The sequence below is a fragment of the Carettochelys insculpta genome, chromosome 12, assembly GCF_033958435.1.
Source record: "Carettochelys insculpta isolate YL-2023 chromosome 12, ASM3395843v1, whole genome shotgun sequence".
Taxonomy (NCBI): domain Eukaryota; kingdom Metazoa; phylum Chordata; order Testudines; family Carettochelyidae; genus Carettochelys; species Carettochelys insculpta.
This window is the reverse complement of record NC_134148.1, coordinates 14,262,712-14,288,986: the sequence shown is the minus strand read 5'-3', so window position 1 is coordinate 14,288,986 and position 26,275 is coordinate 14,262,712. Positions and strand designations below refer to the sequence as shown.

General features: G+C 43.8%; 2 protein-coding genes and 1 long non-coding RNA gene across 5 annotated transcripts in view; 1 reads left to right on the top strand and 2 right to left on the bottom strand.

Annotated features, from left to right (window-relative positions):
• The window catches only part of MTMR10 (myotubularin related protein 10), a 70,722-nt gene extending 68,892 nt beyond the window's left edge, over positions 1–1,830 (bottom strand). For both annotated transcript variants that reach the window (XM_075006397.1, XM_075006398.1), the window contains exon 1: positions 709–1,830. In XM_075006397.1, coding sequence (XP_074862498.1) covers positions 709–771 — 63 coding nt within the window. In that variant the 5' untranslated portion in view covers positions 772–1,830. The remainder of the gene's footprint in view (positions 1–708) is intronic.
• Positions 459–9,015, top strand: LOC142019458 (uncharacterized). 2 transcript variants are annotated; one of them, XR_012647085.1, is made up of 2 exons: positions 459–729; positions 2,481–9,015. It is a non-coding gene; the product is annotated as an uncharacterized LOC142019458 (long non-coding RNA). The 2 variants fall into 2 exon arrangements; XR_012647086.1 differs by having other exon boundaries at positions 459–742.
• An 11,640-nt stretch (positions 9,016–20,655) lies between these two features.
• TRPM1 (transient receptor potential cation channel subfamily M member 1) overlaps positions 20,656–26,275 on the bottom strand; it is a 103,795-nt gene continuing 98,175 nt past the window's right edge. The window contains exon 27 of the mRNA XM_075007198.1: positions 20,656–22,265. Within this exon, the coding sequence (XP_074863299.1) occupies positions 20,975–22,265 (1,291 nt within the window). The 3' untranslated portion in view covers positions 20,656–20,974. The remainder of the gene's footprint in view (positions 22,266–26,275) is intronic.

Sequence of the window (26,275 nt, the reverse complement as noted above, 5' to 3'; positions counted from 1 at the left end):
ACATCCCATAAATCTAGATTTAAAAATCACTCCTTTTGTGCCCTACAAAAGCTCACAATGAAGTAGAAGAGAGTTTAGAACCTCTTCATAATAATTTGACCGAACCACACCAGTTTTTTGTTGGCCAGCTTTTGATATCTAGCCAGTATCAATAAGTTTAGTGAGTACTGAAACATCTTAATTAACGTATGAAAGGGACAAGCACTTTTCTCTTTAAAGTAACTCATCGATGTTCTAATATCCAGTCACAGTAAAGAGGGAAAGAAAATCATTCTCGTTATCTAAAGTTAGTACAAACCACCCAAACGTCTCTTGGGTTGAACTTTAATTAGCTCATGATGGTGGTTTGGTTGAAGAACAGTTGCCCGCCTGGAGCTGCAATATAAACGCTCTCCACAGAGTTTGTACCTAGCTGGACAGAGAGACCCAGACATAAAGGGGACACGCGTGTCCAGCCAGACACGGGCCCACTGCGGGGAAGCCACCCCGGGAAAGCGCAGCCAAAGGGGGGGGGTGCCCCCCTCTCCCTCTCTGACGCGCAGGTGCCATTTGAGCGCGGCCGAGAGCCAGGAGGCGGCTGAGGGGATGGGGGAACCTCTGCGCGAGGCCTCGGGCCGCAGCTTGGCTCCGGGGACGGCGCCCCCCGAGGAGACCCCGGCCCTGCCCGCCGCGCCGCGGGACGGACTGAGGGAGGGGAAGGGCTGTTACCTGCGGCGGCAGCGGCAGAAGGTAGGACTTGAAGGTGGGTTTGGTCGGCTTGAGCGAAAACATTGCGGCTGCCCCCGGCTGAGGCCCAGCGGCGCGGGGAGGCCCCGGTCCTGCCCGAGCCAGGCGGGGTCCGACCCCTCCAGCCCCCCCGGCCCAGGGCGACAGGCTCCCGGCGCTCTGGAGCTATGAGAAGGCGGCGGCGGAAGGCGGCACCACTGCCCCCCCCGTCCCCAAGGGAGGAGTCAGCCGGCTGGGCAGGTCCGGCCTGGGGCTGCCCCGGCCCCTCATGGAGCCCCGTCAGCCCCGCTGCTCCCTCCCCTGCAGGCTGGCGGAGGAGGGGTGAGGGGCCCTAGCAACTCCCTGCCCCGGGCTGCGGGAAGCAACGGCGGCCTGCCTGGGCCCCGGCGGCTGGGGCCTGGGCGGCCATGTTGGACGCGAGGCTGGGTCTGTACGGCAGCGCAGAGGGGCCAAGCGCCCCTTCCCCGGCTGTGCGTCTCCCCACCTCTGCGCCCCCGCCTGCAGGGGCCTCGGAAATCCCCTCGCCCTAGGCCGGCCGGGCCCAGCCTCCCCCGCCAGCCCGGGGAAGGGAGCCAGCCTCCCCCGGTGGCCCGGCTGCCGGAGTGGAGCTGCCCCTTGCCAAGCCTGACTCTGCCCCACCTCCTTGGACTAGGGCCTGGCAGCTCCAGCAGCCAGCGCCGTGCGGGCGGAACTGGACCAGCTGCCTCTGGGGGGCCCCGAGCCGCCGACTTCTGGCCGGGGCGGGCCTGCTCCCAACGTCCACGCCTGCGGAGCTCTTGGCTGCAGTGACCGGGGCATCAGCTGGGCTAGCGGGACGGGCCTCGCCGCCATGGGCCGCGGCTTTTGGCACCAGCCCCCTCCCGCTGTCAGGGTCGGTTTGCTGCCGAGAGCCCGGACAGCCAGTACTATAAGTACGTGTGACACCACCAGTGCCGTTGGTGTGGCTGGGCCGGAGCCTGTGCGTGTGTTGTACGTGCGTTCCCGCGTTCCAGGGGATAACCTCAGGCCGTCCCCTGCCCTTTCCTGGGCAGCTATGGGACGAGTACCAGAGAGGTAGCCGGGTTAGTCTGTATTCCAGCAAAACAAAGCAGCAGTCCTGTAGCACTTGAGAAACTAACCAAATAATTTATTAGGTGAAGAGGTTTCGTGGGGCAAAGTCTGCAGACTTTGCCCCACGAAACCTCTTCACCTAATAAATTATTTTGTTAGTCTTTCAAGTGCTACAGGACTGCTGCTTTGTTTTGGAAAGACTGTAATGCTCTCTTCCCCCTCTGCCCCATCCTGCTCTCATGCCTTACTACCACCATTAGGCATGTTGAGTTAAATCCGTAGGACTAAGGAACGAATGTGAATAATCCAGGGGGTGGGATTAAGAACAGGTGGGGCCTGGAACAATACAGTCACAGGCCTGCCCTCCCCAGTATAATGTAATGTTATTTATGCTTAAAAGCTGTTCATGCTTCTTATTACTTGTGATGCACAATAAAATGACAGTTAATTTTCAAACAAGAAGTACATGACATTTCTTTTGTTCCATTAAAGCACATTGTTTAAATAAAATGGAGTTAGGGACTTTTGGGGCCCCCTTGTGCCAGTGAGCCTTGGGGCAACTGCCCCTTTTGCCCTTATGTTAATCTGCCACGGGAGTAATGATGACAAAATCTGATGCTGTATGATTGTATTCTTTACTCCTACCATATTTTGGCTCTACAGTGAGGGTACTTCAAGGTCACTTCTTTAAGTTTCTTTTTCAGATGCTGGGATCAGTTCCAGCACAACTGTGAAACAGATGAAGAATTTAGGAAAAGAGTAAAAATACCTCCAGGGAATACTTATGTAGCGCTACAAGCCTAACCAATGCCCATTCCCTTGTCAGCCAAATGATAATTTATTAGAAAAATAATTCACAACACTAAGCATTTTAATACTTTATAGTAGCAGCTGTTTATTTTTGTAATGTTTTTAAATACACAAAATTAATATAAAGTACTTGATTCATCTGTAAACATAGCATGCAGTAATACTCAGTAGTGCTGCGCATCACTTCCAGAAGGCTGAAGAAAATTAACTATGTTATCAACACTTATGAAGTGAGTATTATATCCACTTCAGACTGAAAATGAAACAGCAAGGTGCACACAGGATGGAGGCAATAGACCTGGGAAAAGAATTCAGGAATGTTTGGTTTGCAGTCAATCTACTATTCATTCTGTCAAGTTCTCTGTCTCTTTTCACTTGGCTATGAGCAAATACGCTTACAATAATTAATGCCTGATGGAGTATGGAGCATAGTTGCTGCATTACTTGGAAAGTGACGCTGCAACAAGAGCTCAACACCAGTTCTGGCTGAAGAAGATCAATTGATGGGCTGAGATGATTGTTACACTGCCAGGCTTTACACACTATGAACTGACTGAAATAGCTTATGGATTAACTGCTTCCCTTACCACCCCCTGAACCAATGATATGGAAACTTGACAGGAAAAAGTATTGGGGTTTCTCACCTTATTTTTTTAAAAAATACAAAGTTGGACAAAATAATAAGTGAAATAGAGCTCACTAATAGTCCATGGTCATAGAAAAGTGTTAGCTGATGTCCGGGTAATGCGTGGTGTGTGTGTTATCACATCCGAGTCTTTAACTGCTAGGACTCCTTGTCCGTTCGCAGCAGGCAGCCAAAACTGACTGACGGATGCCCCTGAGAGCCACCCGAGATTTTAACTGCTAGGACAGACTGTCCTTTTGCAGTGGGCAGCCAGTGTGGCTGACAGGTGCCCCCAAGGGTTGGTGTAGAGAGCTTATTCCACCCGAGACTTTGACTGCTAGGACAGACTGTCCCTTCACAGTGGGCAGCCAGGGAGGCTGACTGGTGCCCCAAGAGTCTGCTCCATGGAGGCGGCACATCTCAGTGCCCAGCTTTTACTGCACCTTACCACTGACCAGGCTGAAAAAAGCCAAACCGGCTAAGGTTCTTTGTTTGCGTTTGACTGAGTTACAGCAACTAGGAGTCAGGCTGAAGCTTAAACATAGTTACTATTTATTACAAAGCAGAAGTGAAAATCTTAATGGTTTTAGAATTATATAAGGTCTTAATGGTTACAGTTGCAGGAAAAGTGAGATACAATCTTAATGGTTACACTGTTGTTGCTCTATTTACTTACTACTACTAGGAAGATACAAATGACATGTCAATTAGAGAAAGTTACCCATTGGAGGACCAGATGCCTCAGACTAAAGAGCTCTTACTATTAAATGTGCACAAAAAAAAAACATTGCAGGTATAATTCTCACCCCTGTGTCCTTCGACTCCGGCATAGCCAACGTAATTCACTGAATCCTTTGGGAAGAACAGATATGAGGAAGGGCGTCCCCTGGGTCCTCAGAAGGCAATAACCTTACCTGACCAGCAGGTACAGGGAATTGGAGCTCGGTTAGAATGGTCTGCCGGACCCTTCTTTGTAACCTGTGGGTCATGCACATTCTTCCTTATCTAAAGGTACCAATTGTACTGGTTCATCTTTGTGACGCCAGTTCTTACAAGCCAGTTGCAATTTAATTTACACTTATAAGATAGAGATAACTAAATGATTAAGACAGGACATTCTTTTTGTATGGGTGGGAGATTCCCCTTCTGGGACGACAATGTGGGTGTATCAATTATCAGTACCAGCCAAGGGCAGTTAGAGGCCCTTTGGTCAACAGCTAGCCTGTTAGCCCCCTTATCTGCATTCTTCAGTCCAGGGTCATGCTGACACAGCACATCTGTATTGTGAAGCATCAAAACTGTGCTTGAGATAAGCGCATCTGTGCTTTCAAACATTCTAAGACTGTGCTGTTTCTTTGCTCTTTGTGCTGGTCTGAGGCACCTAAGAGGGGCAGGCAAGATGGAGTAGAGCGGGGCACTCTGTCTGGCTACAAAAAGAATAAATATAACACTCACACTGAAGTGTAATGTACCTAAATTGTCTGTAACATAATATGGGGGCACATATATGTGGAAGATAATTTTGCCTAAGTCCTCTGGTGGTGCTCATTTGGTTAGTAAATTACTTTGAACCTAGTAGTCTGGAAGGAGCAGGGAGAGAGAAAATCTTGCGCATTACCTTGGGGAGCTGCCCTCATATTTTTCTTTTGCGGGAGAGGGGTGTATGCAGTTTGCTCAGAAAGGACTAGCCCCATACCTACAAGAGGCCAGGGTTATCTGTATGGAAATACTATAACTCTGGCCTACATTGCAATTCCACAGATTTTTCTTTTACCTGTGCCTGTCCATTTGCAGAGATTAGAGCAATATAGAAAAGATCTTTTCTACTTAAATTCCACCTGGCTAAATGAAAAACAGTGTGTGATTAGCTTGGTCCTGGCCCTCAGTTCATCCATCCCCTCAGCTACACTCCTTTTCTCTGCGCAACCCCCGAGTTAGAGTTACCTTTGCAGAGCAGAGAGGAGAGATGGCTCCAGTGAGAAAACTGATGTTCTTTAGCACACCAAAAGTCCTTTTTGTGCAGGGAGCTGGGAAGGACAAACCAGGGCTTTATTTTTAATTCTGTCAGAAGGGAGACCAAACATTCAAGTTGTCATAAATGGGTTTCCTGTCCTGCTTTAATGAATTAACAATCAGAACTAAATCATTGGTTTACTGTTGAAGCAAAGGTTAAAATTGTTTACATTGACCGACTGCAAGCATAGCTCCCAGCAGCTCCCAGTGCTGTGGGAGCTGCGGCCTGGAGTGGGGAGGTGAGAGGAGGGCCATGTACTTGACAATGGTCAATGTCCCACAACCCCTGCTATTGGGTATTTAACTAGTTTTACAGTAGTAATGTATATTACACACGTAGAATTTGAACATACATGCAGATGAATATAGAATTCAACATATGTGAGCACATTTATTTTGCTCAAATAGCTGTGCAGTGAACATTCTGGTCCTGATCCAACAAGCACATATTTAAATGCTGAAATTATGGGCCTCTTCACAGGCTTAAAGCTAAGCGTATGCTTTGTAAGTTCAGGATCAGAGAGCTGAGAAACTTACAGGCTCAGGTCCCTTAAGGATATGTCTAGAGAGGGAAATTTACTGATAGAATTCTATTGGTGTAACTTCCCACATGGGCACATTTTTCCAGTTTAGCTTATGCTACTGCCAAAGCAACAGACTAAAGCAGAAAAAGACATTCTTAGTCCAAAATAAGAGCATCTCTTCATGGTGAGTTTTACTGATGGGCTACATCTACACGGGCAGCCTCTGTCGACAAAACTGGCCGAGTGGCTACATAGTTAAAGTGCTCTCAAGAGAGTGTGTCAACAAAACTCAGCTGTTCAGCCGTCAGTGTTACACCTCTTCCTGATCAGGTATAATGACTTTGTCAACAGAGCGCCCATGTAGACAGTTGTGTCGACAGAGAAGGCTTCTGGTTCCCCAGGCAGCTCTGTTTGCAGAGGTTGTGGTCAGCCATTCTGTTGACAGAGGGCAGGGCAGGGCAGGGCAGTCTGGCTGCTCTGTGTCAACAGAGTGGCTTGCTCTTTCCAGCTGCTTTTATGAGTAGACGTGATCTGTCAACAGAGGTACTACCAAGGTTTCTCTGTTGACAGTGACTTCTGTCAACAGATGCTGCCCGTGTAGATGTAGCCATGTAGTATAAATATACTGTATTGGCATAATTATGGCATTAACTTTCCCTGTGTAAACAAACCCTAATGATCATGTATTGAGTTGGAATAGTAATTGCACATTGTGCAGTAAAATGAAAGTGGTTGTCATTTGGCTGTTGTTTCACGATCATAAAGAGGAAACACAAAGCCCACATAAAAAAAAAGGTGAGATGCTGCCTTATTTACTGTGCAGTTAACCTGTCCCTGTTTATGTATTCAGAGTGAAATGTATCTTGTTTAGAGCTTAGGGCTAAGGATTGAGAGTTCCTGTTACTGACTGGTCTTGGCCCTGATCCAAAGTCCACTGAAGTCAACAGAATTGATCTTAATGAGATTGGAATTAAGCCCTTTTACCACGGCCTCAAGATGGCTACATTAGTTTTGTGTTTGTAATTTGTTGTGGGCACTGAGGCATCTGCATAGTTAGCACACCCACGAACCTGACAAGGGAAATGGAAATAGGAGGCTAGGGTTTTTTTTTTAAAAATGCCTTTTAATCTTGCTATGCATCTACAATAGGGCTACGGCTATATGAGAAGCATCTGTCAACAGGAGTGACTGTCTGAAGGGATTTCCCAGCAAAACCTCTGTCGACAGCTGTTGGCTACATATAAAAGTGCATCAACAGAGCAAGCTGCTCTGTTGACAGAGAGCAGCCAGATTGCCTGTCCTTCTCTCGACAGAATGGCTGACTAGAACCTCTGCAAACAGGGCTGCCAGGTGAACCAGAAGCCCCGTCTGTTGACAAAAGGGTCCCAGAGCATCTACGCAGCTGTTGTCTCAACAGAACACCACCAAAAGAGGCGCTATACCTGAACGGGGAGAGGTATAATGCTGCTGGCAAATGTGCTGGGTTTTCTTGACAAACTGTCGACAAAGCATGTTTTGTGTGTGGATGCTCTACAGGTTTTTCCAACAGAAGCCCTTTTTTTTGCCAGAAGAATCCTCTTGTGTAAACGTAGTCCAGGAGTATATTGTTGCCCGTTTTAACCAACTGGCTAGTCAAAGTTTTGGGCCCTGAAGATGTTTCAATTGGAAGCAGAAATTGATGAATTGATGACAGTCTTTTTTTTTTTTTTAAATGCAATCTTGTTTATTTACAAGGAACAGACAATGTCCCGGAGTTGCTAAACACAGGAGGAAGAAAAATGAACAGGGAGCTAGCTTATTTGCTTACAAACCTCTGAGCACCAACCCCACAATCTTCCTCGAGGCTCCTCCAGGGTCATGGTGTGCACTGTCATGGCTTACAAGCCACTGCTTAGCTCGCTTCCTTCCTCTGAGTTTCAATTTTGTCTGTTCTCCTTCCCCTCAGATACCCGTTACACAGACTGTACAATACTCAGCAAAACCCCACTGTCCTCTCAGTGCAAAACTACTGAGTGGGTTAACAATCCCTTTTGTCATAGGTGGTAAGTTTGTGATTAACTTGTTCTGATAGCTATGGCCTCTGATCCATGCAGTCACTAGTACCTCTCAGAATAAAAATGTAATATGTGCCTTCATCACTTGGGGTGCTCATCATATTAATAGCATATTTCAGAGAAGAAACCTAGTTATAGTTCTGTAAAATATTTCTGTTTAATGGGCAAGAAGTATTTTTCTGTACATTGTACAAACCTACAAACTGCAGACTGCATTTTTTATCTGTTTCTTAAAGTATAGATGGTCTGTAGTTTGAATGTATTCTTACATAACTCCCACTATACACTAGCATTTTTGGAAAATGCTCATGTTTTCCTTCTTTTTAGAAAGCACTGCCCAGATTGCCACTTTGGGAAAGTATATCACCTTCTTTTTCCCCTTTGAACCTATTGCTGATATTCATATCTGAAATTGATGCAAAATGTAAGATATGCAAAGAAGGTTCAAGGCAGGTCAGAATCTTAACATGACTTCAGTGGTTTTGGCCATAATTCTGATGACTACATTTTGTCCCAGGATGAGTTGTCATGAAGATTCTTGTTCTAGGTTTGGCTGCAGTAATCCACAGAATTGGAAATAGCATGAGTCCAACCGCAGGATGAAGATCTCCACTAAGTCTGCTCTAGCGTTTGGCTGACACAACTTAACAGACAAATAAGGAGCAATGGGAAAAATGAGAAACAGATTTGACTCATGTTTTATGTTTTAGCCTCCCTGTGAAAATGCAAAGTATTTAAGGTTCCACAATTTCACACTAGATTTTTGAAGGCTTTTTCCCGCCAAAAATTCTTATGATATACTACCTTTGGTGGTTAGCAGGAAAGCAAGAAGGTGAATATTCACATTGTTTAGCTGACAAACGTATGGATACTGTGGGAATGATCATGTGATATATGAAATTGGCATCTGCAGTGGAAAATCATCCTTTAAAACTGGAAAAGTTTAATCATTCAGAACCCCAAAGAGAGACAGTAAGAACCAGTCAATCAACAGAAAATGCTGAGCGAAAAGAAAGAGACTACAGCTAGAGCTGAAACTTCCAAGTACCAGGATTCAGTCTTGTGACTTGACTGCTTAACATAGACAGCAATAAATAGTATGTAGTCAAGTTGTTCTGCTTGATTGTATTACTTAGGAATTTGGATGTATTATTAAAGGATCACTGCTTAATAATTGTATTTAAAATAAAACTAATTTCACCACATTATTACATTTATTTGTAATTGTTTGTGCTGTTTGCCATCCCCCCTTAATCAAGGTGGTGCGGAGGTAGCACACTAATCGCTTTCACTTTCTCATTCTTACACAATAGTGTCTTATTTGGGTTGCAAAGTACTGAAGGTACTATTGAAATCTAATTAAAATAATTTAATTTTTGATATTTCTTATATTACATTATTACATTTACTTTTAACAAAACCTAAATTTAGGGCCTAGAAGTATTCAGATTCACACTAATTACACATTAATATTTGGCAACTGTTGACTTAGCTTATTTAAAGTAGGTTTTGGCCTATATACTGCCATTTTCTGAATCAGACCTCACATATAAGTCAATAGCAGCAGAAGCTCTTTAAAAATCATTATTGTCTAGTGTCATCGTAGTGAAATGAGTATTTTGTTACCTTGTTGGAAAAAGTCCAGATTAGGACATATGATGTACATATCATCCTGCATTAGTGCCATGACAAAATTTTGTTCTTATGAAACTTAATGGGATTGCATGGGATTTACCTGTGTGTAAAATATGGTCCCACAAGTATTAAAATAAAGGATTGAAATTTCAGGGCCCGATCAAGACAAAACACACCACTATCATCAATAGAGAATTTTCTGTGATCATCCAACTCTTCTGATAGAGTTTGGAAAAGAAAATCCAATATTTTTAAAATCCCTTGGAGTAGTTTGCAGAGGGAAATAATAGATTAAATCTTGGTGTACAGTTCCCCACATTTCATTCTGTAGTTGCTCATTTAGCATGGTAAAGACGGATACGTCATTATCTCTGATGCCATATTTCTACCCAGCATCTTTTCTGGAACCATCTACTTTTATTTCTCTGCAAAAGATCTCATTGTTTGATATGCTTTGTGGCCATTACAGGGAGCACCTCTACAATTCTTCTTCTGCTTTTCTATTGGTATCAGATTCTGTTTTATAAGCTAAAATCCACCGTGGGTTTGTTAAGAGAGAAATGGTTCCATTTGTCTTTTCTGTTCTGTATTCTGTGCTGAAAGCTCTCTGAACATTCCAAAAGGTCACCGAAGACAAATTGAAATTTTTGACAGCATTGCTCTTCTGAATGAGGTTGACCCAAATCAACAACTTGATGCCATGATCTTTTCTTCATCCCGCAAGTTGTTCACAATTTTGCATTTGGAAAAAAAGAAAAAACCTTCAACACAAAATCTTCACCTGATTCTCAGTTTGATTAGGTTATTATTGATTATGATAGAGTCACATAACAGGAACTCAACTTGATAGAGAACTTAATTACAAACGTTTCTGTCTTCTACGGGTGATAGATTATGCTTTTGTAATCTCATGATTGGTTTGCCTTTATGTATACACCCATCTGTGGCCCGTGACTGCAGTGTCTTTTTTTTTTTCTGTTGTTAATTTGAAGCCAGGCCCACTAATGGAGGGGGAGGGAGCAATAGACCCCAAACCCAGCGCTTCAAAGGGGCCTGGTGCTCCTGCTGCTTCCACTGCTGCTTTGGGAACAGCAGTGCCTGGTGTTCCATGCCACTTTGAACTGCAACATCAGCACTGCTGTGAGGGAGCAGGAGAGGGGCCCAGTGCCACATTCCAGGCAGTGGTGAGGTCTGAATACCCGAAGCCCCACCCCTTCCACCTTTGGCCCCTCTTCTTCCAGGGGACGGAGCCAGGCCCTCCTCCCAACTTGCCCCTGGGCCCATGGTGGCTGTTGAGCCCGCTGTTCAAAGCTGTCCATTAAGGGATGATATATTGTCTTGGCTTTCTCTTTTTAACAGCCACTGTCAAAGTATTTTTCCTTAGTCAAATAAATAGTTCTCCGTACTCTTATTTACACTGAGCAGTCTCACTGAAATCAGTTAGATTATTTGAGAAGCTAAGGTACTTACTGCCTAAATACAGTACGGGCTTGTCTACACTAGCCCCCTTCTTTGAAGGGGGCATATAAATGAGCCTGAGCGGTGAATAGCAATGAGGTGCTGCGCTGCATACGTAGCACCTCGCTACCGTAATTCTCGCTGCGCAAACTTCAAAGTTGCTAACTTCGAAGCACCGGCAAGCCGTGTAGCCAAAGGCACTTCCAAAGACCCACACAACTTCAAAGTGCCCTTACACCCAAAACATTTTGGGAGTAAGGGCACTTTGAACTTGTGAGGGTACTTCAAAGTGCCCCCAGCTACATGACTTGCCAGCACTTTGAAGTCAGCAACTTCGAAGTTTGTGCAGCAAGAATTAGGCTAATGAGGTGCTGCATATGAAGTGTAGCATGTCGTTGTTATTCCCTCTTCAGGCTTGCTTACATGTGCCCTTTGAAGGAGGGTGTGAGTGTAGACAAGCCCTGCGTGTATTATATTCTAGCCCTTGGAGGATTGCACTTATATTCTGTTTCATTGCAAATATTTGTTCTCCATTGCATGTAAACTGTGCACAATGTACAATTATATAAGCTAGGGTACTAGCACTTTTAAAACTGTAAAGAGAAAAATAAATAAAATTTAGCATGAAACCCCTTCTTCCAACAGCATTGTAGACTTTGCTAAAACAAACAAACAAACCAAAACAAAAGAACAACAAAAAACCTGAAATTGCACTTTTCAACTTTGCCAGTTCGTCTATATAATTAAAAATTACAACTAATATCACACCAGATCTGCTACAGAACATAGTTTAAGCATTAACTCTCTTGTGACAAAAATGCAAATACCCATAATTACTTATCTATTATGGTTTTATGATGTGGATAAACACCCATTAGGGAATAGATTGAAACCAATTTTACATCACACAGTTTTACTCTGAAAAAAATAACTTGTTCAGCAGAGGATCATCGGACTACTGAAAGTTTTTGCACTGGAACAGTTATCCATTGGAAAATGCAGATTTGATGGAATCAAAATGTTAAGTGTGTCATTATCACAATTTGTGATGAAATCAGGCCAATTTCCAGCCAGCATGCCAGTCTGCCCAGTTCCTTCTGGATCCTCTGTCCCCAGCTGCCTGGCTAGCTCCCTGGCGCAGACCCCCACCTTTCTGCCTGTCCTGTATTTTTCAAAGAAGTCCATTTTGTCCTGAAGTGGGAAGGGGTTTTAGAACTCTTTTTGGTGGAAACGTTGTTTTGAATCCAAATGAATCTGAGGATAGGATAAGGAGCAATGGGCTTAAACTGCAGCAAGGGAGGTGTAGATTAGACAACACAGGAATAAATAACCTAGGGAGGTTATGGAATCTCCATCACTGGTGATTTTTAAGAGCAGATTAGATCGAAACCCATCAGGGATAGTCTAGATGGTGCTTGGTCCTGCTGAGAGGGCAGGGGACTGGACCTGATGACCTGTTGAGGTCCCTTCCAGTCTAGTGTTCTATGATTCTATGAAAGCCCACAATGTTCAGTGAAAAGGAATTCCCATTTTCTAACCAATTCTAGCTATTGAATGTCTCTGAGTCTATATCAGACTTGCTGCATTTCTTCTAAGAGATAGTCAAGCTCGATTCCTAAGTGCTTGCTCACCAGCTCAAGATACAGCCTGACTCCCAGCAACGTCAACTCTATTGATTTTAATTGTGAGTCTTATGATATTTGGTGGTTTTCTTAAAGCTCCTGGAGTCATTAAATCTAAAGTTCTTCCACATGCTTTTTAAAAAGATAAAAAAAGTTTAAAAAGTTTTAGCTTGAAACCATAAATCAGAAGGCAAACAAAGAATGCAACTTTTATATATGCACTAAGATTCCAGAATCAAGGCCCACGATGGCATCACTCCACAGGATACCATCTGTGTTCAAATTGCTGGCAACTGTTCAGTGACATTTAGCTTTATAAAAGTCTTTGAGAGCTAGCCAAGTTAGTCTGCATCTTCACAAAACCAAAAAAGGGTCCTTTAAGCACTGTAAAGACTAACATCACCTAATAAATAATAGTGTAAGTCTTCAAGTGCTACAAGACTGCTTATTTAGCTTTAGAAAAGATTTACTTCATGTATTCTGTAAAAAGGAACTGACAGGCTTCAGTGTTTTCAGTATACTCAGTGTGACAAATTTGTTACTTTGTGGCTACATCTACACTAGCACACTACATCGAAGTAGCCTATTTCTAAGTAAGAACATCGAAATAGGCTACTTTGACATATATCATCTACACATCCTCCACGGCTGGTGCTGTCAATGTTCAACGTTGAAGTAGCGATGGGGAACGTTAAAATGAGCCGCCCCGGGAGGAAATGTGGAGTGTCCACACACACAAGCACTCTCAGTCGAAATAAGTGGCCAATAAAGCCTGTGGATGGGGTCACAGGCTGGACTATCCCTTCCGGGGCAAGAGCAAGATGCTCCCTTAAAGGGTCCCTCCCAGACACACTCGGCCTGACAACCGGTTGCAGAGCCTGTGCACGCAGCATGGACCCCCAGCTGCAGCAGCAGCAACAGCAACAGCAACAGCCAGAAGTCCTTTGCTAAGGGCTGCTGCATGCAGCAACCATAGAGCCCTGCAGGGGCTGGACAGAGCATCTCTCAACCCCTCAGCTGATAGCCACCATGGAGGACCCCACTATTTCGATGTAGCGGGACGTGGATCAGCTGCACACGCCCTACTTCGATGGTGAACGTTGAAGTAGGGCACTATTCCCATCTTCGGATAGGAATAGCGATTTTGACGTCTTGCTGCCTAATGTCGATTTCAACATCTAAATAGCACACGGTGCACATAGACACAACGCATGCTATTTTGACGTTGTGCCAGCTACTTCGAAGTAGCTGGCTAGTGTAGACGCACCCTGTATGTATTATTTCACATCTTTTTTTTGGTATTATTCCTAGGGAAGCTAAAATAACTGGTTGTTTGTACACAAGGAAAATCAGGAAGCACAACTTTTAAAAGGTTTTAATTTAAGAGAGTTCCATATTAGTCTAATTCAATGGTTACTTTGAGATAATTTATTTATTTAAAATTAGAAAGTGACTGGGCAAATAAAACATGGTTTAACATAACTTATGCAGATGTTACAAAACAAGATGCGTGCAACATACTCTACTGCATACATAGATAGTGTAATGAATAATGCACCTTTAGGAAAATACTGAAAACCTCTGTATGCCTTTTAAGTTTGCTGATGAATCAATTTCCAGCAAGTGTGTACAGGCAAACAATAAAAGGCATATGCAAATTAGGACAAATATTTTAACTACACATACAAAATGGCTATGACATTGCATCAAACTGTCATACAACAGCATAGAAGTGCAACAATATCAAATGTCATTCCATTTTACAACAGCAAATCTCAAATTCTGAGAAATGGAATAAAAAAGCACTCATGAAAAAAACAAAACCTGTCTTCAGGTACAGTAACTCTTCATGTAATATTGTTCCAGTTAATATTGTTTTGTTGTTACGTTGTTTGCATATTAGAACACAGTCAGCTAAAGTTGTATAATGCTCCCTTATAAAGTTATTTGGCTGCTTGCTTTGTCCACAACTTGTATGGTTTTCTGGAAAAGCAGCCTGTCCTTGGGGGTGGGTGCAGAACCAGGCGCTGGGGAACGGTTTCTTGCCATGTGTGGTATAAATTTTGTTATGTGCACTGTGGCGTCTAGATGTGTGTGACCAGTAGAAGAACATGCAGCTGGCTGTGGGCACTGTGCTAATCAGCTGGGCAGCACTTGAGTCTCTGCTGAGTGGCCACCCAAGCACTCAGCTTACAGGGAACACTGCCAGCAGCCCTTCCTCAGCTCCTCTTATTTCCCTCTGAAGTATGCAGCTTGCAGCTGCCCCTCCCCCTACTAGCGTGCTTCTCCTATCCTCTGCCCTGAAGGGGCTCCCAGGAGCCTTCTGCTTGCAGTGTGGGAGGAGGGTCAGGAAGTCAGGATGTCTGTTCCCCCACTCCCCCAAACCCTCTAAGCCCCCCTGAAGCCTCTAAGCCCCCCAGTCTGTAACCCATCTCCACGAAGCAGAATTATCACAACTACAGCGCCCTGAGTCTGGACTTCCTGCTCTATATTATGGCGCTTAAAAGAGCAGGGTATTGAACTAGGATGAGCATGCTTAGAGGGGCAACAAACAAGCAGTCCTTTAGCCCCTTAAAGGCAGACAAATTTATTTATTACGTAATGAGTTTTTGTGGGTAAATCCACTTAATCATATTACATTTCTGTCTGCATCTCAAATTCAGTGTGTGCGCATCGGCTTCTCTCTCTGTCTCTCACATGCACACACAACTTGGCACGGTGCAACTGTGTATGCACTGCCCAGAGAAGAGAGGACATGGGTTCATCATCATGCTCAGTTTCCAAAGGGAAATATTTGTAGCTACCGTCATGCATCTGCTGTGTTTCCTTCCCTCCTGCCTCAGTCCATGCTATTTTGTGGAGGGTGAGACTGCATCAATAATAATATGTTAATTCCTGAGGACTCAGCCAAGAACTAGTTCATCAGTACCAGACATTCCCTAGAAAATACGCCACTCTCTGACTCCACTCCCTCAATCAAGCTTTGCAATCATCATTGCTGTGTACAGTTTTAAATTGTTTGTTTAAAACTTGAGCTGTTTCTATGCTATGAAATAAAGTTGAATTTATAAAACTTGACTTTGTAACACTGGGTTTTATACTGTTGAAGTTGAGTTTCTGCACTTTCCCACAAAGTTGACTTAGTGCATCCCCACTAAGTCACTAAAGTTCGACTATAGCAGCAGTGCATTGTGGGAGCCTATCCCACAGTTCCCTCAGCCCTGTAGCATTCTGGGTTTTTTTTTTTTGCTCGTTTGTTAAGGGAAAAAATACCCCGCAAGTAGTTGTGGGTGTATGATGTCATCTTCCCACACTGCATTGCCCTCATTCCCCTCCCCTTGAAAACAAACTGCCATTTTTCAGACTTCTCTTTCCCCAATGAGAGAAATTGAGTGGTCTGTATTATGGACCTTTTGATCAAATGTGTCCTGTAAACAGGTTTTTCAACTAGTTTTCCCCTGGAGAAAAACATCAAACAGTGAAAGAATCTGGATCCACGTGAATAGGAGAAAACTTACTATTTTTCACAAAGAAGGAACAGAGGGAATTCCAAGGGAATGAAAGCCGAACAGGTGCTGGGCTTCAGAAGCTGATCCACCTTTTGCAAATGTGCCCTGGGAGCACCCAGCTGACTGTGCCATGTCAACAGGTCACTCAGCTCGTTCTTTCTCCAGTGAAAGAACACCGTTCATTTTAAGGCAGCACGTCAGGGAACTGTCAATCCCACACACTACAATGTTGTTTATGACTACAGTGGATTAGACCCAGATCACATGCAGGAAAGTAGGGAGAGAATCCCAAGGTGAAGCACCCAGCTGACTGTACCTGGTATGCAGGATGCCCAAGTGGAACAAACTAGCTCCATGTGACTGGGAGAAGAGCTGTGGGAGCACCCAGCTGACTGTACCATGTTTAATTCCAGGGGAAAGAAAAACGGAGACTTTTAACCATAACCTTAGGGAGTGCCCAGTTGACTGTGCCATGTACCTGTGGTGCCCATGCGACTTGGGAAAGATTTAATGTAATTCTCAAGCAAAGCAGGAAAGAAGACAAAGTTGGGAATCCCAGGGGAAAGAAAAACAGTGACTTTGAAAAATAAGGGAGCATCCCACTGACTGTGCCATGTCAACAGGTTGCTCAGCTACTTTTCCCTGGGCGAAAATACAGCAAGCAGTTCCCTGCAGAGACTGCAGCTCCCCCAAGCTACACACTTTCCCTGTGGGCCAGCCCCTCAACAAAACTCAACTGGCAGGGGCCAGCTGAAGGACCTGTTGACATGGGTCAGTCAGTGGGTTTCTTAGGCAGGGGGGGTTAGCCCAGAAAACAGGTGCTGCTGGTAGAGCCATCCCCCCCGGCATGTTTCCTCTCAGGGGCCAGCCAGCCCCTGCAAATATTTGCTGCTGGGGGAACCAGCCCCCAGCAGCTGGTGAACCCCCGTAAAATGTGAAGTGCGGAGGCCTTCATCCCATGCAGGGCAGGGCATGCTGCTGTCAGAGAGCACGGGCCACACAGCACAGCCAGCATGTGGTGTGCTGGGGTGTGGGGTAGCTAAACAGCCTGTAGCGGGGGGGGTGGGGGAGCTGCCTTGTACAAATGTGAAGTACAGAAAAGAATTGTCTCAGCCTCTCCTGCTAAATCCATGGAAAGGAAGAAGCCTTCACTCTGTGCAGGGCAGGACATGCTGCTGTCTGCAAGCACAACCCCAACAGCCCAGCTGCCACATGGTGCGGTGGGGTGGGGGGGCTGGCCTGCCAACCACATGGCACCAGGGTTGAGGGGGACCTAGCCATGTGGTACAGTGGGGGCTTGACCGGTGACTGCATGGCACCTGGGGGGCAGGAGCTGCCCTGTATAAATGTGACGTACAGGAAAGAAGTTTCTCAGCCTCTCCTGCTTCATCCTGTGGAGGGCAGAAGCTTTCACCCTGCCCAGGGCAGGACATGCCACTGTCTGAAGTGCCACTGTCTGGTCCCCAAAGCTAAGCAGCCACATGGTTTGGTGGGGCAACGGCTAGCCCACCAGCCGAGATGAGACCCTGGCTCTCCTGAGGGCTCCATGCTCTTTTCATGGCTAGATGTGATTGACATGCTGATCATAAAGAAATTAATTCAGTTGCAGAACTTCCTGTTTCCTACTTCCTGCACAGCTGGGAGCAGGGGAGGTGAAAACAGATAGAATTTACATATTCTGGGCATTGTGGGATAACTCTGGAGGCCCATAAAATAGATTTAAAAATGCTGTTTCTGCACTAGCATTAATTCTACCTTTTAAATTCAAACTTGGTGTTACACCACATAGGATAGTCGAAGTAAGAATGTCCACCTTAGCACTTGTTAAAAATTGACCTAACGGTTTTTGCAGTGAAGACAGTCACATTGTAAAATCGAGCTAACTGCCTTAAAATTGACTTTATGCTATAGTGTAGACATGGCTTTATATTGTGTGTGTGTGTATATACTGCTTTTTGTGTGCTGAAAAATTTTACACCCTCCCTTTCTCATTTACATTAATTCTTATGTGGAAACTGGATTCACTTAACTTTGTGTAGCATTTTTCAGGAACCTAACTACAGGATTAAACTAGGAGTTGCTGTGCTGATAGGACTGACAAACTGTCAATGACAACAGCAAGGAGAAATGCTATAGTTAGTGGAGAATGAACTTCTATATCTGTCCAATTAATTTAAGTTTAGGAGCAATGTATAGTGTCGGAACATGTTTTATAAGGAGGTATTTGATACTAATACCAAAAACATGAGGCAGCTGACACCTTATTAGAATCTTAAAATCCCCATTCCGTACCCACACACCACCCTTCCTTTCTCAAATACTATAGCAAGTTATAATTGTAAACACTAGGCCCCATGTTAACAGTGGATTTGATGATGGAAGAATATACATATCAAATGCAACAATTTCAAAATACTGCATGCAGAAATCCTGGTTACTAACAATAGGACCTGAGCATAAACCTTTGAAGAGCAGTCTGTAAGGAAAATAACTTTGAAAGTTAGCTCATTTACTTTCTTACCTGTTAAATGGTAAATTTGTCCTCAATAAGGTGGGGGGGCACCTTGAATATTTTAGAAAAGTAGCTCTGAAAAGTAACCAATGTAATCTTGGTCATCAAACTGTAACATCAACAAAATGGCCAGAATCAAGTGCATTTTTGTACTCCACAATACTTTTGAATGATGCCTCACAAATGAAACATATGAGTTTGGAAAATAGTGACTACAAATTTTCAAATTCAGGCCCTCTTCATGGAAGAAGAAAGGGAGGAGCTTGCAGAATTCATTGTATTTCCCTTATGTACATTGCTTTGTAAGTTATACCAGTGATTCAAAGAAAAATATTCAGTTTCTGCCTTCATTTGGGAAAAACAACCTGATCATTCTGTACAAGAAATGTTCAAAAGAGACAGATGGGATTCATGCTAATTTGCATTCAATAAAACTGAAGTAGCTGTTCAGGTTGTATTTTCTCAAGAGGATGAAAATATAGAAAATTAGACCAAAAAATGTTTAATGGTTTTTGAACCACATAAAACCAAATGTGAGGTATTCTAGTGTCTTCTAATTGTGGGTACCCCCCCCCACCCATTGTCATCAAAACGAAATTCCTGAAGGAAGAAAGGTTTGTTGTATTAGATTTGTCTGGAATAAAGGTGTGTATACATTTTATCAGTACTTGTCACTCACTTTACATTTATTTATTTAAATAAAGCAAATTTCATTTATGCAAGGCTCCACTGTAGTCTCTGGTGATGTAAACCATGGATGCGGATCTTGGACATTCAATTTCGCATGTCAGTCCCCACTGTTTTGAAACAATGATCACTACCAGTTAAAGATATACGTAATTCCCACAAGAGATCCTCCAGAAAGAAGTATTCCTAGTGTGATGCCCAGCTTAAGGCAATTAGTTTTGACAGAGTAATTGGTTATGTGTGTGCATGCACACGTGTGCCTGCAAAGGGTTGCTGTGCTAAAGAGGATACGACTTCGCAAAGTAACAGAAAACAAGACGCTGTTACCCATGTTCAAAGATGGGTGAAGTATTTTGGTACAAGATGAAACTGATGGTTCCCAAGTCCTGCTGTACTTGAGAAATCTGCTTTTCTTTAAAAACTTTAAGTGTATTTTATTGACTGAGAGTCACTTCTAATGTTCATTCCTTGGTAATTTAACCAAGAGATATCTGTGAAATCAAGGAGACTGAAAAACTTTCCTTTGCATTCTGTATTTTTTTCTCTTTAATGACCATGTCCATAAGGATATCAAGTGCATATGTGAGGTCAAATGGTCAAAATGGTTTGAATTTAGCAGTTTTCTAATGAAAAAGGGAAGAGGATTTTCTCATTTTTATGTAAATATTTTCCAATTTTCAACAAGCTAAGAAAGCAACTCAGTCAATAAAGCTACGTCTACAGGGCACAGCTACTTTGGGATACTGGAGGTAGCCCGAAATAGCTACTCTATGTCTTTGACATGTGCCTGTCATTTTGAATTGGTTTTCGAAATAACGGGCATGCTATTTCGTCATCCCTGATCTCCTTGTTACATGAGGAGTAAGGAATGCCTTGAAAAAGAGCATTTTTTCAAAATTTGGCACCATTTAGGCAGCGCCAAATGCTGAAATAGCCTATTTTGAACTACACTCAAAATAAGCTATGCAACTTTCATAGCTCAAATTGTGTTGCTTATTTTGAGTTTAGGCTTCCACATAGACATAGCCTAAATGAATATGAGGCTACGTCTACACTAGTCCCAAACTTCAAAATGGCCACGCAAATGGCCATTTCGAAGTTTACTAATGAAGCGCTGAAATGCATATTCAGCGCTTCATTAGCATGCGGGCGGCCGCGACACTTCGAAATTGACGCAGCTCGTCCCGACGGGGTCCTTTTCGAAAGGACCCTGGCTGCTTCAAAGTCCCCTTATTCCCATCAGCTCATGGGAATAAAGGGACTTTGAAGTAGACGGGGTCCTTTTGAAAAAGAGCCCCGTCTGAATGCGCCGTGCGGCGTTGAGGCGCGTCAATTTCGAAGTGCCACGGCCGCCCGCATGCTAATGAAGCACTGAATATGCATTTCAGCGCTTCATTAGTAAACTTTGAAATGGCCATTTGCGTGGCCATTTCGAAGTTTGGGACTAGTGTAGACACAGCCTGGAGGATCAATGGATCCAAAAAAGATATAGCCCACTTGGCATTTTCATACCAGGCTTAGGCTTATGCCCACCCTGTAACGGGAACACCTTCCTTTCCCCCAACCCACAAAGCATTTTTTTGAGAACACGGCATTAACATTTCTGCAGAATTAAAAAGATACAAAATCAGTAAATGCAAGACATTTTTGGAATTATATTTTCAAACACTTCTGTTGAGTGTGGAATATTTGTTAAACTGTTCCAAACAGCTTCTTTGACCATCCCGGCCACATGGACTGTCAACCGGTTTAGCATTCCGTTTCTGTGGAAGTGTTTTCTTGCTTAGCTTTTTTCCCTTCTGTTGCACTGCCACAGGCCACCACTAGACTAGTTACACTGCTGGCATGTCCCGGTCTATTTAATTTGTCCTTAATGGACTTGGCTTTCCGAGAGTGGCTGTGTAAACTCTTGGATCGTACAGATGGGAATCCACAAGTCCAGTCTGGCTTCACTGACAGTAAGTTTTCTGTCTCAGTCTTGTTGGTGACAGGTGTAGAAGTATGAGAGGCACTGACACCTGCTCCGCCAACATCGCTGTCATCTTCTGTGTCTGTCAGTAACTGTTTCTGCTCTGCTTGCTTTTCTGCTTCAGAGACAGCCTGGTATTCTTGACTAGGTGCATTACAAAGTTTCTGTTCCACCTGGTATTTCCACTCACTAGTCCACTGTTTAATTGTGGAAGGGCACACTTGGTCCATTATGGAGTTATATTCCGTGGTCCAGTTGTTGACCCCTCCAACCAGCTTCCCTCCATGTGCAAATATAAAGCTCCTTGACTTTAGCATGGTTGTTTGGCAAGCATTGACAGCTTCAGCAGGGTAATAGCGCATTGCCTTAGGTTTGTCCAAGGGATAAGAGATAGTAGCTTCTAACTTGGTTCGTTCTACTGTTAAATGAGTGTTCTGAAAATCTGGTCTTGGGACAGACTGTCTGTTCATAAAAATACCTGTTTGGTTCATGCTTTGGGGAATTGTTCCATCACTCTTGGAAACCCCTTGCTTGTCATCACACGAAACACAAACATCTGAATCAGATCGGGGTCTAGTGATACTCTGTGCAACTTGTAATGTAGCTTTATTGTAATCTGTAGTGGCCATTGTGTTTGCACTGGAGGTATAGCGGAGACTACCCTGACGTTCTGGAACCAGCTGCATCTTTGAGTCTGAATAATCTTTCTCTTCTTTTGTACCAAAATAATAGGCTCTTTTATGCAATCCCATGGCTGGTGACATCGGGGTGGTGCTATCTTCAAATGTTAACTCATCGCCACTGACATGATATCTGTACATGCTGTAACCATCAGAGCTGTTGACACTGCTTTGCCTTAGGAGGTAAGTTGGATCACATTCAGAGGAAGCACGTGAGCGTGTGTGCGTCAAATCGGATTTGTCAATACCCGCCAGCTTTTCAAGAGCATTCACCATCCGCCCAGATAGCTCTTCCAGTTGAGAAAGTCGAAGGTCGACTGTCTGAAGAGAAGCTTTCATAAAATGTTCTCTTTCATTCACTTCTTCTAATCTCATGGACATGTTTTCCACTCTGTGGAGTATACGCACAAGGATTAATTAAACAAACTACAGAATGTTTTCAAGTAGTACACAATATGTCACCAGTTTCTGCTGAGTAATGGCAGAGTTGAATTTTGCACAGTACACGTTCCTTATTGTGATTGTATCAAAGGTCATAAGGGCTGAATGTGCATTTTTCACATACAAGGTAAAATTTGTGCCTGAGCAGAGCCAAAAAGAGATTTTTATAGCTCCTAAATCCCACTTAAGCTGTCAAAAAAAAGACAAATTATGCCTCAGTCTTGTGCTGGCCTTCTGAACATGGGTGAATTTTGCATTATGTACTATCCAATTATTTTAAGGAACTGTTCACTCTTCTAAAGAACAAACTTCTCCCCATTTTGTACAAATATGTGGGTAATGAACTCTACAATATGGTGATCTTCTAACAGTGGCAGTATTGAATAGATATGTAAACTACTGAAAACCTCTATTATAGCTACCAACTGATTTTAGTTTTTTTGTTTAAGCAGTGGTAGCTGGGGACACTGAGCAGTCAGCAGTGGCAGGGAGCCTGGGAAGAGAAAGCCGGTAGGGCATGGAGCCACTCCACATGGAAGTCTAAGCCTGCAGGAAGGCTGGGGTGGGGGAAAAGGCAGTCGAGCTTACCCCATTGGAGCTGTGCAGCCATCCTGAGAAGGGGAGGAGTGGGGGCTTGGGGAGGTGGCGGCCATGGAGGAGCTGTGTGCACTAAGGAGAGTTAGTCCTGGGGATGGCGGGGAGGTTGAGACTGAGACGGGTTAAGGCTGGGGATGCGGGGGGGCGGCAGGTTTGCAGGAACAGGGGTAAAGCTTGGGAATAGGGGGCAGATTTGGGAGCTGAGGTGGGTAAAGCCAGGAGATGACGATAATAACTTTGTAACTGATACAAATCATTTGGGTGATAAAAAGCATACAATAGGGGTGATAAAAAGCATAGTTTGTCATTATTTATTAATGACTGTCTCGTATTCACATGCATTACAGCTCTTGAAGGATTGATTTTGCACCTGAATTTGAAAAAATGGCTCTTCTCGCTATTTCAGTTGCAGACCCCCACACTATATCAAATGGAAATTTAAGCTTTCTCTTCCCTTAGTTGTTTAGTGTCCATGTGATGTGATGGACCCAGGCTAGGGGGGCTGCAGTAGTCTGATAAAAGGCAAATATGCTGGCAATTACATGAGCAGTTTTCTCTTCTCTGAGTAACCAGGCCAGGGGCTGTGCCAAAGCACACAGGAGTGCGCCAAATCCCGTTAAGAACTTAGTTGGAGCAATTCAGAGACACAAACTAATCAGAACAGCTGCAGCCCATTAGGAACATGCTGGGACTAATTAAAAGGCTCCCCTTCAGGGAAAGTGGTGTGCAAGGAGCTGGAAATTAGGTGGTGTGCCGTGGAAGAGCTGGGAGTGGTCAGACATCAGGAATAAGGTGCTGGAAGAGGCTGTTTGGAGAAATGGCCCAGGGCACGGTTATAGCTCAGGTAGTGGAGGAAAATCTACCTGCTGCTGCTACTGCCATTAGGGGCCCTGGGATGGAAACTGGAGCAGAGAATGGGCCTGGGTTCTCCCTGAACCTCCTGATGCCATCACAGGGACACTCAGTGAGAGGGAGGACTAGAACTAATGAGGGTTCTGCCAGTAAACACAGTGACTGGCTTGTGGTAAAGTTGGCTGAGTAGGCTGTGACCTTGTCTTCCAAGAAGGAGAGCAGCTACGCTGAAGGTTACAGTGAGCCTCTGAGGCTCCCCAACCACCTAACAGCCCAGGATCCCCCAAGACAAAGCTAGAGCTTTGCCATAGTAAGTACAAATCATGTCAGCCTTGAGATAAGGATGTTTTTATGTTTCTTTCCACACATCCCAGCCTCTTGCTGTATAATAGTCAATGTTCTCTGTGAGGAATTCTATTAATAATACTACAGGAATTTTGTAATGACAGATTCAGCTATTGATTTGATACAAGATCAAGGTAACCATGAAAAATACATTTTGTTGCTGCATGAAAGAGAATGTAGTATGGAACTCATGGAATTGTGTACTACTTTAGCTTCTTATTTCTAACTTCCTGTTAAGTACCAGATTTGCAGACAGAAGAATTGATGTTTACTCCAGTATAAAAATCTATTTTTTCCATTTTCTTGGTTTTTTTTATGTTGCTTTAATGAAAGCAACAGTGCAGGAAGATTGTATATAAAAATTACACACTGGGATGTGATAAGGGATCATATACTAGAAAATCGAATTGGAAATCAAACTGTGGAAAATAAATTACAATTGTTTTGCTTCCCCATACAAAAGCAGGTGGAACCAGAAGCCATGAGAAATATGCAGCCCTATTTTGTGACCGTGTACCAAAATGAATTAAAGTGTGTAGTTTTGACTCTATTTGATGTCACACTTGTCTGGCCTTTGACAAATTGCCATGGCCCAAACACATACATATTTCATCCAAACTGCACACACATTGTGTGATGTTCAGGACAGCTGTCAATCAGAAAGATGTTAAACAACTCAGAGAAAGACAATTAAGTGGTGGTGGTGTTAGGGGAGAATTAAACATGACGTAACTGCAGCCAGTTTGTGCATCAAGCCGCTATTAACTGAAAAAAAACAATACCACACATTTGGGAGTAATTGTTAGGACTCTGAGAGGCAAGACCAAGGAGATGCATGACTGCAGTTTTGCTAATTGGATGGGAGGATGGGAGAGAGATGTAATGGACCACAGGAGTGTTTGGATAGCTGGCCGTGATTTTGAGTGCCCCTGAAATTTAATTTTTTTTGTTGTTATGACTAGAAATAGCAGAAATGCTTTGCTGATAAAGGAAAATGAGCGATCTGCTGAAGTTAGTACAGTCGGCGATACACTAGGAGGTACCAAGATTCAACGCTTTTTTTTGTTTAAAAAAAAAAAAAAAGAGGAGCCAGTACTCTGCCGGCTTCCCACCTTCCTCCCCATGCCAATCTTGCAGCTCGGGTGCCAAGGTGCTGGTACTCAGTACTGGCAGGTACTGGCACAAAAAAACCACTGCTAAGTGTTATATGCTTCATTTAAGTTAGATATGAAAAATTAAGTAAAAGAATACAATTTGGAGCAGTTTGAGGGAGCTTTACTTTGAGCAGAAACTGTCTTCTTCCTAGCAGTTGGGTGTCCCTTATCAGTCTGACTACTGGTCACTCAGAACTATCTCAGACTTTGGTTAACTCTGTTTGGAGATGGGGTGCTCTACCCAATTGTCATGGCATACGTGCACGCTTGACACTCAGTAAAAGAAAGAGCTTTGGGTGAAAGCAGTCGTGTTTGTACCAATCATTCATCAGATGGAAGAGCTGTGTCCCATTTATTTACTCCTGACACTGCCTGGAGAAAACAGGTAGCTTTGGGTTCTGAAAACCTTGGATAACGATGACTTTGATTTGTGGGGATTTGTTAAAAGAAACATATTAGAGTGGTCACCTTTAAAATGTCGACACCTACTGTTCTGAGTTGATTAGCATTCCCATGGCTTTGCAGGTTTTCCCTTTACTATCGCTATTTGCACACGATTAATATTTTGACCTGGCTAAATGACAACTAATGGCCTTTATATTTGGCTATTACTGTTCTAAGGGTGCACAAAACAGCAGGATTAGAATCACTTAGGCTGGTCCTTAGGGTGGGGCTATAACTAAGCATTAGTGAGATGCAACAGGGTAAAGGAATATATACACCAGGGGTCAGCAACTCCCCCGGCACATGTGCCAAGAGTGGCACACAGGCTGATTTTCATAGGCACATGAAGCAGGAGCTCAGCCTCGCTCCTTCTCTCCAATGTACTTGGGAGCTTGCTCAAAGCCATGCTGCCTGTGGATTAATAAAAGACCAGCTAATGATACCAATCACCACCACCAATCACAGTAAAGCTCTGCATCTTAATTTATTTATTAATGAAGCTATTGTAAGTAGGACTATTAGTGACTTTAAAAAACACTTGGACCATACGTAGTAGGTCAAAAGGTCA